General features: G+C 51.2%; 1 protein-coding gene across 2 annotated transcripts in view; it reads left to right on the top strand.

Moving 5' to 3' along the window:
- The window catches only part of LOC110297359 (BOS complex subunit NOMO1), a 51,976-nt gene extending 40,932 nt beyond the window's left edge, over positions 1-11,044 (top strand). The window contains exons 26-31 of one of the 2 annotated variants that reach the window (XM_021166114.2): positions 2,890-2,973; positions 4,882-4,992; positions 6,384-6,485; positions 8,372-8,491; positions 10,081-10,173; positions 10,466-11,044. In XM_021166114.2, coding sequence (XP_021021773.1) covers positions 2,890-2,973; positions 4,882-4,992; positions 6,384-6,485; positions 8,372-8,491; positions 10,081-10,173; positions 10,466-10,576 — 621 coding nt within the window. In that variant the 3' untranslated portion in view covers positions 10,577-11,044. Of the gene's footprint in view, positions 1-2,889; positions 2,974-4,881; positions 4,993-6,383; positions 6,486-8,371; positions 8,492-10,080; positions 10,174-10,444 lie in introns of both variants that reach the window. The other variant, XM_021166113.2, reaches the window with a different exon arrangement.
- The last annotated feature ends 1,425 nt before the right edge of the window (positions 11,045-12,469 follow it).

Raw genomic sequence — 12,469 nt, 5'->3', positions numbered from 1 at the left:
GAGCTGAGAGTTCTATATCTTGTTCTGAGGGCAAACAGGAGAAGATTGACTCCCAGGCAGCTAGGAGGAAGGTCTCAAAGCCCACCCCCACAGTGACACACTTCTTCCAACAAGGCCACACCTCCTAGTGCTACACCCTGGGCCAAGCATCTTCAAACCACCACAGCTGGAGATGCCTTCTTAGATAAGAATCTCAGATCCACTTTCGTGATTCCTGGCTGCCTTTGCTCGTCTCACTCAGCTGACCAGGGTGCCTGTGGAGACATCTCTGACAAGGCATGGCTGCTTCATGGCCGAAGTCAAGTTGAAGAGGAAAGGGTTTATTTCACGTCACTGCGCATCATCAAAGACAGACAGGGCAAGAATTCAAACAGGGCAGGAGCTTATGCAGAGGCCATGGAGGGGGGCTGCTGACGGGCTTGCTTTCCCCTGACTGGCTCAGCCTGCTCTCTTATAGAACCCAGGACTACCAGTCCAGGGATGGCCCCACCCACAGTGGGTGGAGTTCTCCCACATCAATCACTAATTAAGAAAATGTCCTATAGACTCACCTACAGGCAAGTCTGATAAAGTCATTTTCTCTTCTAAAATGACTCTAGCTTGTGTTGGCTGGCATAGCTGGCCAGTATAGCTGCCAGAGGCTATAGGCAAATCCTTGGCACAGCTAGCCAAGGGTTGAAAAGGTTCCTCGAAAGTGTGGCCTGCAGGCCTTAGCCCTGGGCAAGTGGCAGTGGCCATATTCCCAGAGTTAATAGTCCCATATCCTCTCTTGAGTCTCTTACCCTCAAGGAGCAAATAACTATTTAACTGGAATGTTCAGGCCTAATTGGACATGTGTCTAATTGTGGCCTCACCTTTTAACTGCCTTCACAGTGTTTTATTTATTTTTAATGTTTTATTCTTTGAGAAATTTACACACCATATTTTGATATTCTTTCCCCTCTTCAACTCCTCCCAGATTCTCTCCACCTTCTTACTTGCCCACCTTTGTTCTTTTTCTCTCTTCAAACAAACAAATAGAAACAAAGACAAAGCTGAGGTAAAGTGAGGGATTTAGTGTGTGTTGGCCAACTTCTCCCGAGCAGAGGGCCTGCCCTAGAGTGGTTGATGGTATTCGGTGTCACTTAATTGAAGAAAACAGATTTGTCTCTATCCCAGTGGCTTGGGTATGGGTGGGTCTCTGTGCCTACTTCTCCATGCTGAGCTTTTTGTCTGGCTTAAGCTGAAGGCCTGTGTGCGCTGCCATACTCTCTCATGAGTTCATGTGTGTATCTGCACTGTTGTCTATAGAAAACAATTTCCTTGCCATCATCTCCTGCCCCTGGCTCTTACAGCCTTTCTGCACAGGCCCTTGGGCAGTAAGGTGAAGAGTGTGATAACAGACACCCCACTAGGGCTGAGCCCCCCAAGTCTCTTACTCTCTGCATGCTGTCCACCTGCGGATTTCTATGCCACTGTATTGCTATGTTCATTTGGCATCACAATAGTGGTAGCAGTAGGCTTTCCTGCAGGCCCACGGCCTGTCTACGCTTACATTCTTAGCAGCTGTAGCAGTGTCAGGGATGGGCTCAGTCCTGTGGAGCAGGCCCTGAATCCAAAACTAAAGAACACTCCTGGACATCAGAGCCACCACCTCACTAATGGGCACACGGTACACACAGGTCGTGCCTGCAGCCTGCAGGCTGTGCACTTAGGTGAGACTTGTAAGTACTTTTCCCTCTGGTGTTGCACCTGGCACCTTCCAGCTCTAATAATGCTAGCCAGTGGGGTTGGTGCTTCCAGGCGAGTGCCAAGGTTTCTCTATGTTCTGTGACATAAGTGTGCAATCTTAGCAGTAGGCACTGCCGTCAGCCACTGGGACCATGGTGTAATGTTTGGAGGTCTAGGGCTCATCTTTGGCACAATGTTTTTATTTTTCTAAGTAAAAGATTTATTGTCCTTGTAAAGATTTCATGTCTCCTTTGTAGAACTCAAGTAACATGTGAAAAGGAACATGACTCTAAAAGGGAGAGTGGCCTATGGAGCCTTTGCTCTGCCCATGGCATAGGGCAATGCTCAGAGCTGTGTAGCAGCATGAGACCAGAGCTCTGCTATCCAGTCTGTGCTGGCTGAAAAAAATCACTGCTCACCCTGGGCTGCTCTGCTCCTGGAGGCGCATAGACACCTGGGACCTTAACCCAGTGCTTCAGAGCGTGGCCTTACAGCTGTGCTGTTGGCGGCCGGGGGTTGGTACCAGAGCTGTTTCAATAGTAATTTTTTTGTTTGTTTGTTTTTCGAGACAGGGTTTCTCTGTGTAGTCCTGGCTGTCCTGGAACTCACTCTGTAGACCAGGCTGGCCTCGAACTCAGAAATCCGCCTGCCTCTGCCTCCCGAGTGCTGGGTCTAAAGGCTTGTACCACAACTGCCCGGCTCTATAGTACTTTTAGTGAACATAATAATAATCCTGTAAATTTGAGTAATAAAACAAAGACATAAATAAGGACATTTAAGTCTTTTTTTAAGTCTTTTTTTTTTTTAAAGAAAAGCAGCCTCAAATCCTATCCACTGTAAGGACCATCATTGTGATTGCAGTTGTAACTGGACTGTACAGGTCAAGGAGGGGGTGAGCAGAGGCCGGAAGAGTCTACAAGAATGAGGGAAACGCTCGTAATCAGGAAGCGAGCCCCATTTAACCTGTGGAATGAGAATGTGCTTCAGTAGAAAGGATTATTAGCACCGGCGGCATCTTGTCACCAGGGCACTTCTAAAGGGGTCTCATTGGACAGTGGACAGTGCAGATTGGGAAATGGGGGGATATAGATGTCCTGTGTGGTGACCACTTGTAGCAAAGTCACTCTCAGGTCACGTGTGACAGACTTTATAGAGAAGTAACAACGGGTGTCTTCGTAGCCAGGGTGCATGTACCACGTGCAGCTGAAGGCAGAAGGCAATGACCACATCGAGCGGGCGCTGCCCCACCACCGGGTGATTGAGGTAAGTAGGCATCACTCCTGCCACGTAGGGCTGTGGCTTCCGGTTAGTGCTCTCGGGGTGGCTTGTAAGTCCTAACTTGGTATCCTTGCAAGTGCTCTCTGGGGTAGGGTTGTAAGTCCTAACTTGGCATCCTTGTGAATGGTGTCTGAAGAGGGGCTTTTTCTTGGTGTGGTCTTTTTGTGTACATGGGTGGTGGTGTGTATGTGTGTGGGTGTGTGTACACCTGTGAAGATGTGTGTGGAAGCCACAGGATGATGCCAGGCATCATCTTACTTACTGAGGTACGGTCCCTTGCAGAACCTGGAACTCACAGATTCAGCTAGCTCGGCAGCCAGCTTGCCCCGGGGAGCCCTTGTCTACACTTCCCTAGTGCTGGCGTTATAGGCTGCCCACTGTGCCCACCCTTGTCTACACTTCCTGAGTGCTGGTGTTAATAGGCTGCCCACTGTGCCCACCTGCCTTTTACATGGGCTCTGGGGATCTGAACTTTACTCTTGACACTTGTGTAGCAAGTGTTTTATCCACTAAGCCATCTCCACAACCCTTAAGAGAGGTTCTTTTTCAAAAACTAATTATTTAGCTGGGCCATAGTAGTGCATGTTTTGAACTCCAGCACTTGGGAGGCAGAGGTAGGTGGATCTCTGAGTTCAAAGCCAGCCTGGTCTACAAAACTAGTTCCAGAACAGCCAGGGCTACCCAGATTAAACCCTGCCTTGAAAGACAAAAATCCAATTATTTAATATTTTTATTTATTCTTTGAGAATTTCACACATATATACAATGTATTTTAATCATACCTACCCCTCGCCTCCCTTTTTCTAATTCCCTCCGAATCTTTCTCAACATCCCTCCTACATTCATGTCTTTTTATTTTGGTAACCCACTGATTCAGTGCTGTCTGTACACAAATGGGTGTGGCCATCCACTGGCGTGTGGGCTGCCTGCCAGAGGCCACACCCCCAAAGGAAAATGACTCCTCCTCCCCCAGGAGCTGTCTACTACCAGTAGCTCCTGAGCTAGGCCTTGCCCCCCCCCATCTGTGCAATGGCTTTGAATGGCTTGTCATGTTGGGGTAACTGCAGCCTCTGTGAGTTCGTGAGGGCACTGGCCATCCGGAAGGTGGCTTTCACAGCTCCCCTCTCACCGTCTTACCTTCTTTCTAGTGTCCCCGAGTCCTCGAGGTGGTGGCTTGATGCATTGTCCCATTTAGACATGAGCACTCACGGTCACTGTTCTCAGCAGTGCAGTGTGTCTCTGCACTGACCATTGTCCACTGCAAAATTAAGCTGAGTAGCACAAACCTGTGGGTTTCTAAACATACGATGTGGAACAACAGTGAGTTCCACTCTAGGGCCGGGAAGCCTCTCACCTATAGGCTTTTGGCCCATGCCATTCACAGGAAGTGGCTCGGACACCATTAAAGTGGTGTTCTTTCCAGTTGCCTGGAGGGTTTCAGGGCGCAGAACTACCTGCCAAGGCCCGAAGAGTGGGGGCCTTGGAGCAGAGTGGGGGGCCCTGTGGGACTTGCTGATCTAGAGCTGAATTGCTGGCCTCTGCCACTTTAAACCACTGGGCTGCTGCTCACACCAGAGGCCTTTCCTGATTTTTCTCTCTGTGCTCGGGCCAGGCTCTCAGGCAACAGTGTAGACTGCAGTCAAACAGGTCTGAAAGAGCAGTGAGCCCTCTGGTGTGCCCGCGGTGGGTGGGCACAGACAGCCAGGGCTCTGCCTTGCTGGAGCTGCCAGACGAGCTTTTAAAATGTCGGCAGGCAGTGAAAACTTAGAAAGCAAATTCCCTCATGTACCACTGTGTCTGCGAGCTGTTAGCCCCGCTGCTGCTGTGTGCACCTGGGACAGACCCATTTGGAAGCAGCCCCCGCACTCTACTCAATGTGCGCCTCTCTCTTAGGTTGGGAACAATGACGTGGACGACGTAAACATCATAGTTTTCCGGCAGATCAACCAGTTTGACCTGAGTGGAAACGTAATCACTTCCTCTGAGTATCTGTCTACCTTGTGGGTAAGAAAAAGTCCTGAAAAAGACCCAGAGTCCATGGGAGCGATGGCTGTCCTAGCTGGCTCTGGCTTTAGTGTGCTACGACGGAAGCTGGCCAGACAGCTACCTGCCGCAGGTCATACCTGGCTTGGGAGCTGAGTATCAGGTGATGGGGGAGAGTCTGGATTGGGGTGTCAAAGTTGTCAGCCCTCAGCCTGGCAGCCTGCAGTAGAGCAACATGAAGGCTCAGCGCCGTGGAACGCCCACGGGAGGGTGCAGTGTACCCTGTGCACTTCATTCTCCTAGTCTGGGTGCTGAGCATGGCCTGAGCCAGGCAGGATGGCTGCCAGGGCCACACATCTCGCTTCCCTATCTCTCTCTTCTCTCCTTTAAAACTTGAACCTTGGACCTCAACCTTTCTCCCAGCTCTGACCAATTCCATGGAAGATGTAGAGCTTTTATAAAAAGACTTGTGACCTCTGGGAGAGGTTAATGGTTTGTCCCCAGGGTCTGGGCAGTACGCTTAGAACACAGTGAAAGGTTAGCCCGGTGAGGATGTGCTTGGCTTCTGCCTTGCTCTCAGGACACTTGGTTGGGACCTGGATGACATCTGTGTCAGGTGGGTAGATAGTGTCAGAGTGCCGTGAAGGTGAGCGTGGACTGAGTAGCCACACTCCTATTTTGAGGGGAGGGTGCAGAGGTGAGGATGGTACTGCGACCTGGTTTCGCCTGGTTGGTGCTGGGCTAGAGTTTTGGTTCAGGGTTCAAATCACTTGAATTCTCTAGAAAAGCTAGAAATCAGAGTCAGCTAAAATCACCTCCTTTTCCATGTAGCCAGTAAATTAAATTAAGATTTACTCGCAAAGCTGTATGTGACCAAAGAGCACAGACATGGTCTGGCCCTCATACCTGTGCCATGCCATACCTGTTGGTCTGTGGCTCTCTCCTGCATCCGGGTGCACGGGAGAGAGGGTGGCCTCTATTCCTGCAGATCAATGCAGAACTGGAGTTTGTAGGAAGCACTGCAGATCCAAAGGCCATTGCACCCATGTGTAGTTCAGGTCCCAGTGAGCCAGGTCACATGGGTGACGCTGCCTCTGGATGAGACTATGTGACCCCAGGTGTGTTTAGCTCTCTGGAGCTCAGTGGAGGCATGGTGTGCTGTCCTTAGGACAGGTGACATCATTGAGAAAGTGCTCGCTGCACGCATGACACATGGAGGCTGTTCTTTTCCTTCTTTGCCACCAAGGCATTACTGACTGTTGGCCTTGCTCACCCTCGAGCCGTGGGGATGAGGACCTGCATCCTGAGACCTGCCGGGAGGGGAACGGCTGCTTTCTCATGAGCCACACCGCCCCATGAGCAATGAAGTCACCTCAGTATCTTAAGCTGCGCCTTTTTCTTTCTGCACCCAGGTAAAGCTGTACAAAAGCGAGAGTCTTGACAACCCCATCCAGACGGTGTCTCTGGGCCAGTCACTCTTCTTCCACTTCCCACCGCTGCTCCGAGATGGCGAGGTAAGCCAGGCTGGGGGCACGCCAGCTTTGCGAATGACTCTCACTTCTTAGTCTTAATACTACTCTGCAGAAATGAGTGCCTGTCAGTCAAAGGGGGATGGGGGGAGGATGAATCTCTCAGTTCACTGTCTTTCTGTTTACAAAAGCAGTACATATTCCTAGCAGGAGGCTTGGGAAACAAATTGAAACCGTCAGACATAACGCCACATCCAGAACTAAGGAGTGGGAGGTTGTTGATTGGCTTCCTTTGGGTCTTTTTCAGTGTGTGTGTGCGTGCATGTGTGCCTTCCAGTTTGTGTATGTAGTGTATTATGAGTGGGTTTGTATGTGTCTCTGTGTACGTATGTGTGTACATGTGTGTTTATGTATAGTGTATATTTATGTTTGTGTGTATAGTGTGTCTGTGTGTGTATGTAGTATATGTATGTATTTGTGTGTATGTGCACATGTGTGCTTGTGTGTGTATGCATTTGTATGTATGTGTCTATGTGTATATGCATGTGTATGCGTGTGTGTTTAGTGTTTATGTGTGCCTGTGTCTGTATGTATATGTAGTGTATGTATGTGTTTGTATATGTGCACACACATGTGCATGTGTGTGTGCCTTTGTGTGTGTAGCATGTCTGTGTATGTATGTAGTCTATGTGTGTGTGTGTGTGCACACGCACGAGTGTGTACTAAGAATTGCAGTTACTGTGCAGATTTAGAGCTGCCCTGCTCTGTCCACTGTTTGCAGTCAGTGCTGTTCAGGGATGGGTCTGTCCCTCACCTACTTGCTGTCATCAGCTCTTTGATTACATGCTACTCAATGGTTGCTTGTGGCTCCACTGTTGGGAAGTGTAGTAACCAAACTGGGGCATCCCGTACTCTTAGCGCTCCTGACCGCTGTGCATCCTTTTCTTGGCCTTCCTTGGTCTCATTGTGTGCTTCTTTCTCCTGTGTGGCAAGTCTCTTGCCGCTCTGTGTGTCCCCATCGCCAAGGATAGGACCAGAGTCTCACATATGTCTGGCAAGCTCTGTCACACTGAGCGGCATCCCCTTCTGTGTCTGGCAATCCAGTGTGTCTCTAAGTTCTCCTGCTTGGCCTTTTCTGAGCTCTGGCTTGGGTGTCTGTCCTCCACCCCAGAGTCGGGTGGTTTCCGGCCACTGTTGTCATCGTCAGTTATTGACTGTCCGTTCACTTGACAGGTGTGCCAGAGACTTGGTTTTCATGGCTTTAGCTTGAAAGCTATGAAGCTATTTCAGGGCTGTTCCCTGTGGATCTAGGGTATAACACCCTCTCCTGGAGCTCCCTACTACCCTGGAGGGCTGCTGCATGGCGCCTCTTTGTGTAAACTGTGGGGGCTGTCATGGAGCTTGAGGCTGCTGTCCACTGTGTCCATCCACATGCTATTTATAATGCTTACTCCTGGTCTGTGAGATGATGTGAGCACCGCAGGCCTCCCACGGTCACGGCCAGCGGCCAGAGTTAGACGCAGACCTCCGTCTTCTCCACGACCACTGTAGAGGCGCTCCTTTTCTAGAACTTGCCAGCTTAGGAGCCAGTTAAGTCAGCTTCGTTTCCTGTCAGCGCCAGCTCCCATGGCTCATCACACCGTCTTTCGTCAGAACCGCCTCATAAGAACTTGTGTGTTTCCTGAAGCTGGTCCTCAAGGACTGTAATCACCCGGGCCCAATAAGCTCATAAAGAAGTTCCGTGGCCCTGACAGAACCCAGAAGATGCAGGCCCAGAGCCACCAGAGACCTGTGTCTCTTACAGCCTGAAAGTTGGTGACCAGGGGTGGATGCACAGACTCAGGGGGATTCTTTAGAAAATGTGAAGTGCTGTGCATGGCTGCCACGTGTCCCCTGCTTCGCCTGAACTGTCTGTCCTTCTCCACCCACAGAACTACGTGGTGCTGTTGGACTCCACGCTCCCCAGATCCCAGTACGACTACGTCCTGCCGCAAGTCTCTTTCACTGCAGTGGGCTACCACAAACACATCACTCTGGTTTTCAGTCCCACGGTAAGTACGAGTGGGAAGTTAAAAAAAAATCCTTAGATGGAGGCCGTGATCACAGCATCCGCTCCTGCCACATCACTTTCCCACGTTGGAGCTCCGCGGACACCTTTCTTCCTCTGTGCACTGACGCCTGCTGTTGGGCAACTAGTCATGAGCAAGCAGAATGGCATGGGTCTCTGGCTTGGGGTCTGAGGAGGAGGGACACCGTTTCCCTTTAACCTGTGGCCTTACATTCCTTCATGAGGAGGAACATTTAGCAATGCAGAGGACACGGGAGTGTGGAAGTGTCAGCAGGCGTGGATAAACAGGAAGCAGGTGACAAGATGGCCGTGGGGAAAGACCCTGGTCAGTTTATCAGCCCCTGTAGTAGGCCCCTTCACTGCTGCCATCAAAAACCAGTTCGTTCCACATTCAGATCATTTCAGTTACCTCTGGGAGCTTGTGTGTGGTGGAGCCACTGTAAACTTAACAGAGATGTCTCTGGTAGAAGAGGTAGGGTCCAGCATGTGGGCACACACACACACACACACACACACACAGTGTAAAACATTCTTTTAGAAAAAGACTTACTTTGCAGCTATAGTTGCGCATTGCTTCTGGGGAAAGTAAGAATTTAATAAACGTTTCTTTGAGGTGTCTGTGGAGCACTAGGCTCCGCAGCTGCACTGTCTCGTATGGAGGCACCCTGTGTTTCAGTCTGTTCAGGCCGCTAAGAAGTCCACGGTAGAGCAGTTACTTCAAGCAGCACCTGCTCCTCATGGTTCTGGCCCCTGGGCTTGGCAATCCCACCTACAGATACGGTGGGTGAGGGCCAGCTCCACTCCGCTCCATCAGTGGCCGTGCCTGGAACCACAGGCGGCTGAACCAGCTCCTCTCAGCTGGATTTCAAAGGGTGCTGACCCCATTGATGAAGGATCTTCTCTCATTACTTAATCACCTCTAAAACTGGTGTCCCCAGACCCTTCTGTCAGTATGTCATCTTAATTTCAAATGGGACAGGTCTCAACAGAGGAATTTGGGGAACACAGTGTTCATAACCACATAGCATGGTGTATCCAGCTCGTTCCCAGGTGGTGCACACAGCTAGCTGCTTGCTTTTAGCTCTGGCATTCGGGCTTTTGAGTGGTTGTCAGTCTGTCTTTGGAACTGACTGGGGTGGGGGAGTTGCTGAGTCAAGAATCTGCAGAGCAGGGATGGAGCTGCGCTGGTGTAGAGCCCTTGTCTAGCACACACAGAGCTCTGAGCTAGATCCCTAGCACACATCAGCCAGGCATGGGCACATTCCTTTAATCTCAGCACTGAGGAGGTAGGGGCAGGAGGGTCACAGGCTCAAGGTCGTCTCAGCCAGAGTGAGCTTATTTGTGATAGTAAGAGGCATTTCTAAGCCACTGGAGTCTCCTTGTGCCTGAATTCCAGATCTGAGTTTCAGAACTTGGGTGATTCATACCCACACCCCAGTTAGCTTCTTTTTGGATATCAAGGGATTGTGGGTAACCTTGGGTGCCAGTGTGGGTGGCTGAGTGGGTTGAAGCTCTGGATGACAGTGGTCGATGAGTGGTAACTTACAAGGAATCATGGCTGTCTTGTTGCAGAGGAAGCTACCTGAACAAGACATTGCGCAGGGGTCCTATATTGCCCTGCCTCTGACGCTGCTGCTCCTGTTGGCGGGCTACAACCATGACAAGGTAGGGAAGCCAAAGCCTCATGGGAAGTCGGGGGTCAGGAGATAGACTATGGGAGGGTGCCTGGTGTCACAGAAGTTGTAGAAGGTTAAGGTTGGAGGGACCAGGCAGATTCCTACATCTTCCAGTGATGTCATTTCCAATCCTTAGGGAGGTGTTGCCTGTAGAGAGTCACAGCCTCTGTAAAACATCTCTGCCAGCCTTCTGCAGGCCCAGGGCTCCCATAAGGGGATGCATGGTGCCTTCCAGGTGTTCATGGTCTCTCTCATTCCAGCTCATTCCTTTGCTGCTGCAGCTGACGAGTCGTCTTCAGGGAGTCAGAGCCCTTGGCCAGGCGGCCTCTGACAGCAGTGGCCCAGAAGACATGAAGAGACAAACCAAGAAACAGAAGACCAGGCGCACGTGAGGAGGAAGGAGGCCCCACCTCCTGCGGATGACACAGCCAGGGCTGCTGCCTGCCTGGGGACAAAGGCACATGCTCACTCACTTCAGGCAGGCCCTGTCACCCTTGTGTTGGTGTCCTGCCTGTCTGTCCTCTCCTGTGTAGCCCTGTGGTGCAATGCGACGAATGGACCCTCCTGTCACCCTGCTGAACACAATTTATTTTCTGAGTTGAAGATAATTTATTATTATTATTTTTGTCAGAGAAGTATTTAAGCTGAGCCGGTGGCGTGAGAACATAATTCTAATCTTCCACATTTGTTTGCAAGAAGAGTCCAGGAAACATGGCGTTGGTCTGCTGTGCCTTCTGGACTTTCCCCAAACTGCCCCCTGCACTCGAGGCCCGTGCCAGAAGCTGCAGCGACATCTGTCCATCCCAGAAGGATCTGTCAAGAGCTGGATGAATAAAGTCAGCCACTCGTTTGTGTTGTAACTTGGCATAGTGTGGGGTGCGTACAGAGCGGGTGGGCATTCAGCCCCAGCGACAGAGGCTGTGGGGACTGCACTGTGGCACAGCCAACCCGTGGCTGAGCTCAGCTCACTGTGGTCCCTGGGATGTACGTCCTGTATCTTAGAGAAGCCGGAAGAACTCTGTTGTGCTGGGCTTTAAAAGTATTTCACCTCTTGGGGAGGGGTGTCTGTCCGTCTGTGTATATCTGTGTCAACTGGCCACTTGACACGCGTGTGGGTTTGCTTGCTGCACAGGGGAGGTGAGCCTCATGAGCCTCTGGAACAGATGAGACATAATCTATATGGTGTGTGGATATGGGTATCCATTCTAACTCTCCAAGTGACAGCACAGTGAACACCCCCCTTAAGTACTAATGGGGCTTTTAATTGACACAGTATAAAGGCTGAAAGCCTGTGGGAGACAACTAAATGTCAGTGGGCTCTGTCCCTCTGCAAAGGTAGCCCATAGGACTTTGACTGTGTATTCCAGGTGGCTGCCAGGTGGGTGTCAGGCTGTGAGAAGCTGCAGGACCCTGCGCCGGGGGTGGGGAAGCACAGTCTGAGGTCCCCGTGGAACTGCTGGAGTCAGGCTCTGACTCTTGGGCACCACAGACGCCTCTGGTTGCTGTGGAAGAGCCGGCTCTGGGGTCCCTGAGCCACACAGATGTCAGGGACTGCAGGTTCTAGCTCTTGGATACCACAGATGCCAGTGGCGCAAGAGCTGAGGACAGAGTGGGGGCCTGTGGGGCCTCTGGCCTGGGGCCAAAGGGAAAGGGGCAGGAGGAGAGCGCTCTGGCTGGTTTCCGCAGAGAGGAGTCTTTGCCTTGCTTGGTCGGTGGCTTGGGTTGGTGGAGACCGTGACTGGGCGTGCTGAGAGGCCTTCCTGTGGGAGCTTAGATGTGCGGCTCTTTAGAGGAAGACCTGCTCCATTGCTCCAGCACAGCGGATCCTGATGAGAAGAGAGTCTGTGGCCACGTGGAGAGAGTTGGGAAGGGAATGCGGAGAGAAGGGAAGCAAGAGGTCAGGAGAGAAGCAATCGGGAAGCAGGTGTAGAAGTAAGAGGAGGGGCAAACAGCCCCGTTTATAGTGGGCCAGCTTACCTGGCTATTGCCAGGTAACTGTGGGGGTGGAGTCCAGACAGAACACCAGGAGCTTGGGGTGTTGCCCTATGTGACTGATGGTCACAGAATTATGGAGCTGGGGCCTGGTGTCAGGAGCCTAGTTAGTGTCTGGGACCATGGCAAACAGGCCTTTTGTCCCTTGAAGAGTTATCTGCTGGGTCTCCGGGGTTTAAACCTAGCTTGACCAGAAAACAGGCTGCCTTTCACAGTCCCACACAAAGTGGGTGTACACCCTGTGATCCAGTACTTGGCAGGTGGAGGAAGGAGGATAAGAAATTCAGGGTCAC

Source organism: Mus caroli, unplaced genomic scaffold (assembly GCF_978045245.1).
Source record: "Mus caroli unplaced genomic scaffold, Mus_caroli_1 scaffold_8, whole genome shotgun sequence".
Classification (NCBI taxonomy): domain Eukaryota; kingdom Metazoa; phylum Chordata; class Mammalia; order Rodentia; family Muridae; genus Mus; species Mus caroli.
The sequence above is the reverse complement of the archived record's forward strand: the minus strand, read 5'-3'. Positions and strand labels throughout refer to the sequence as shown.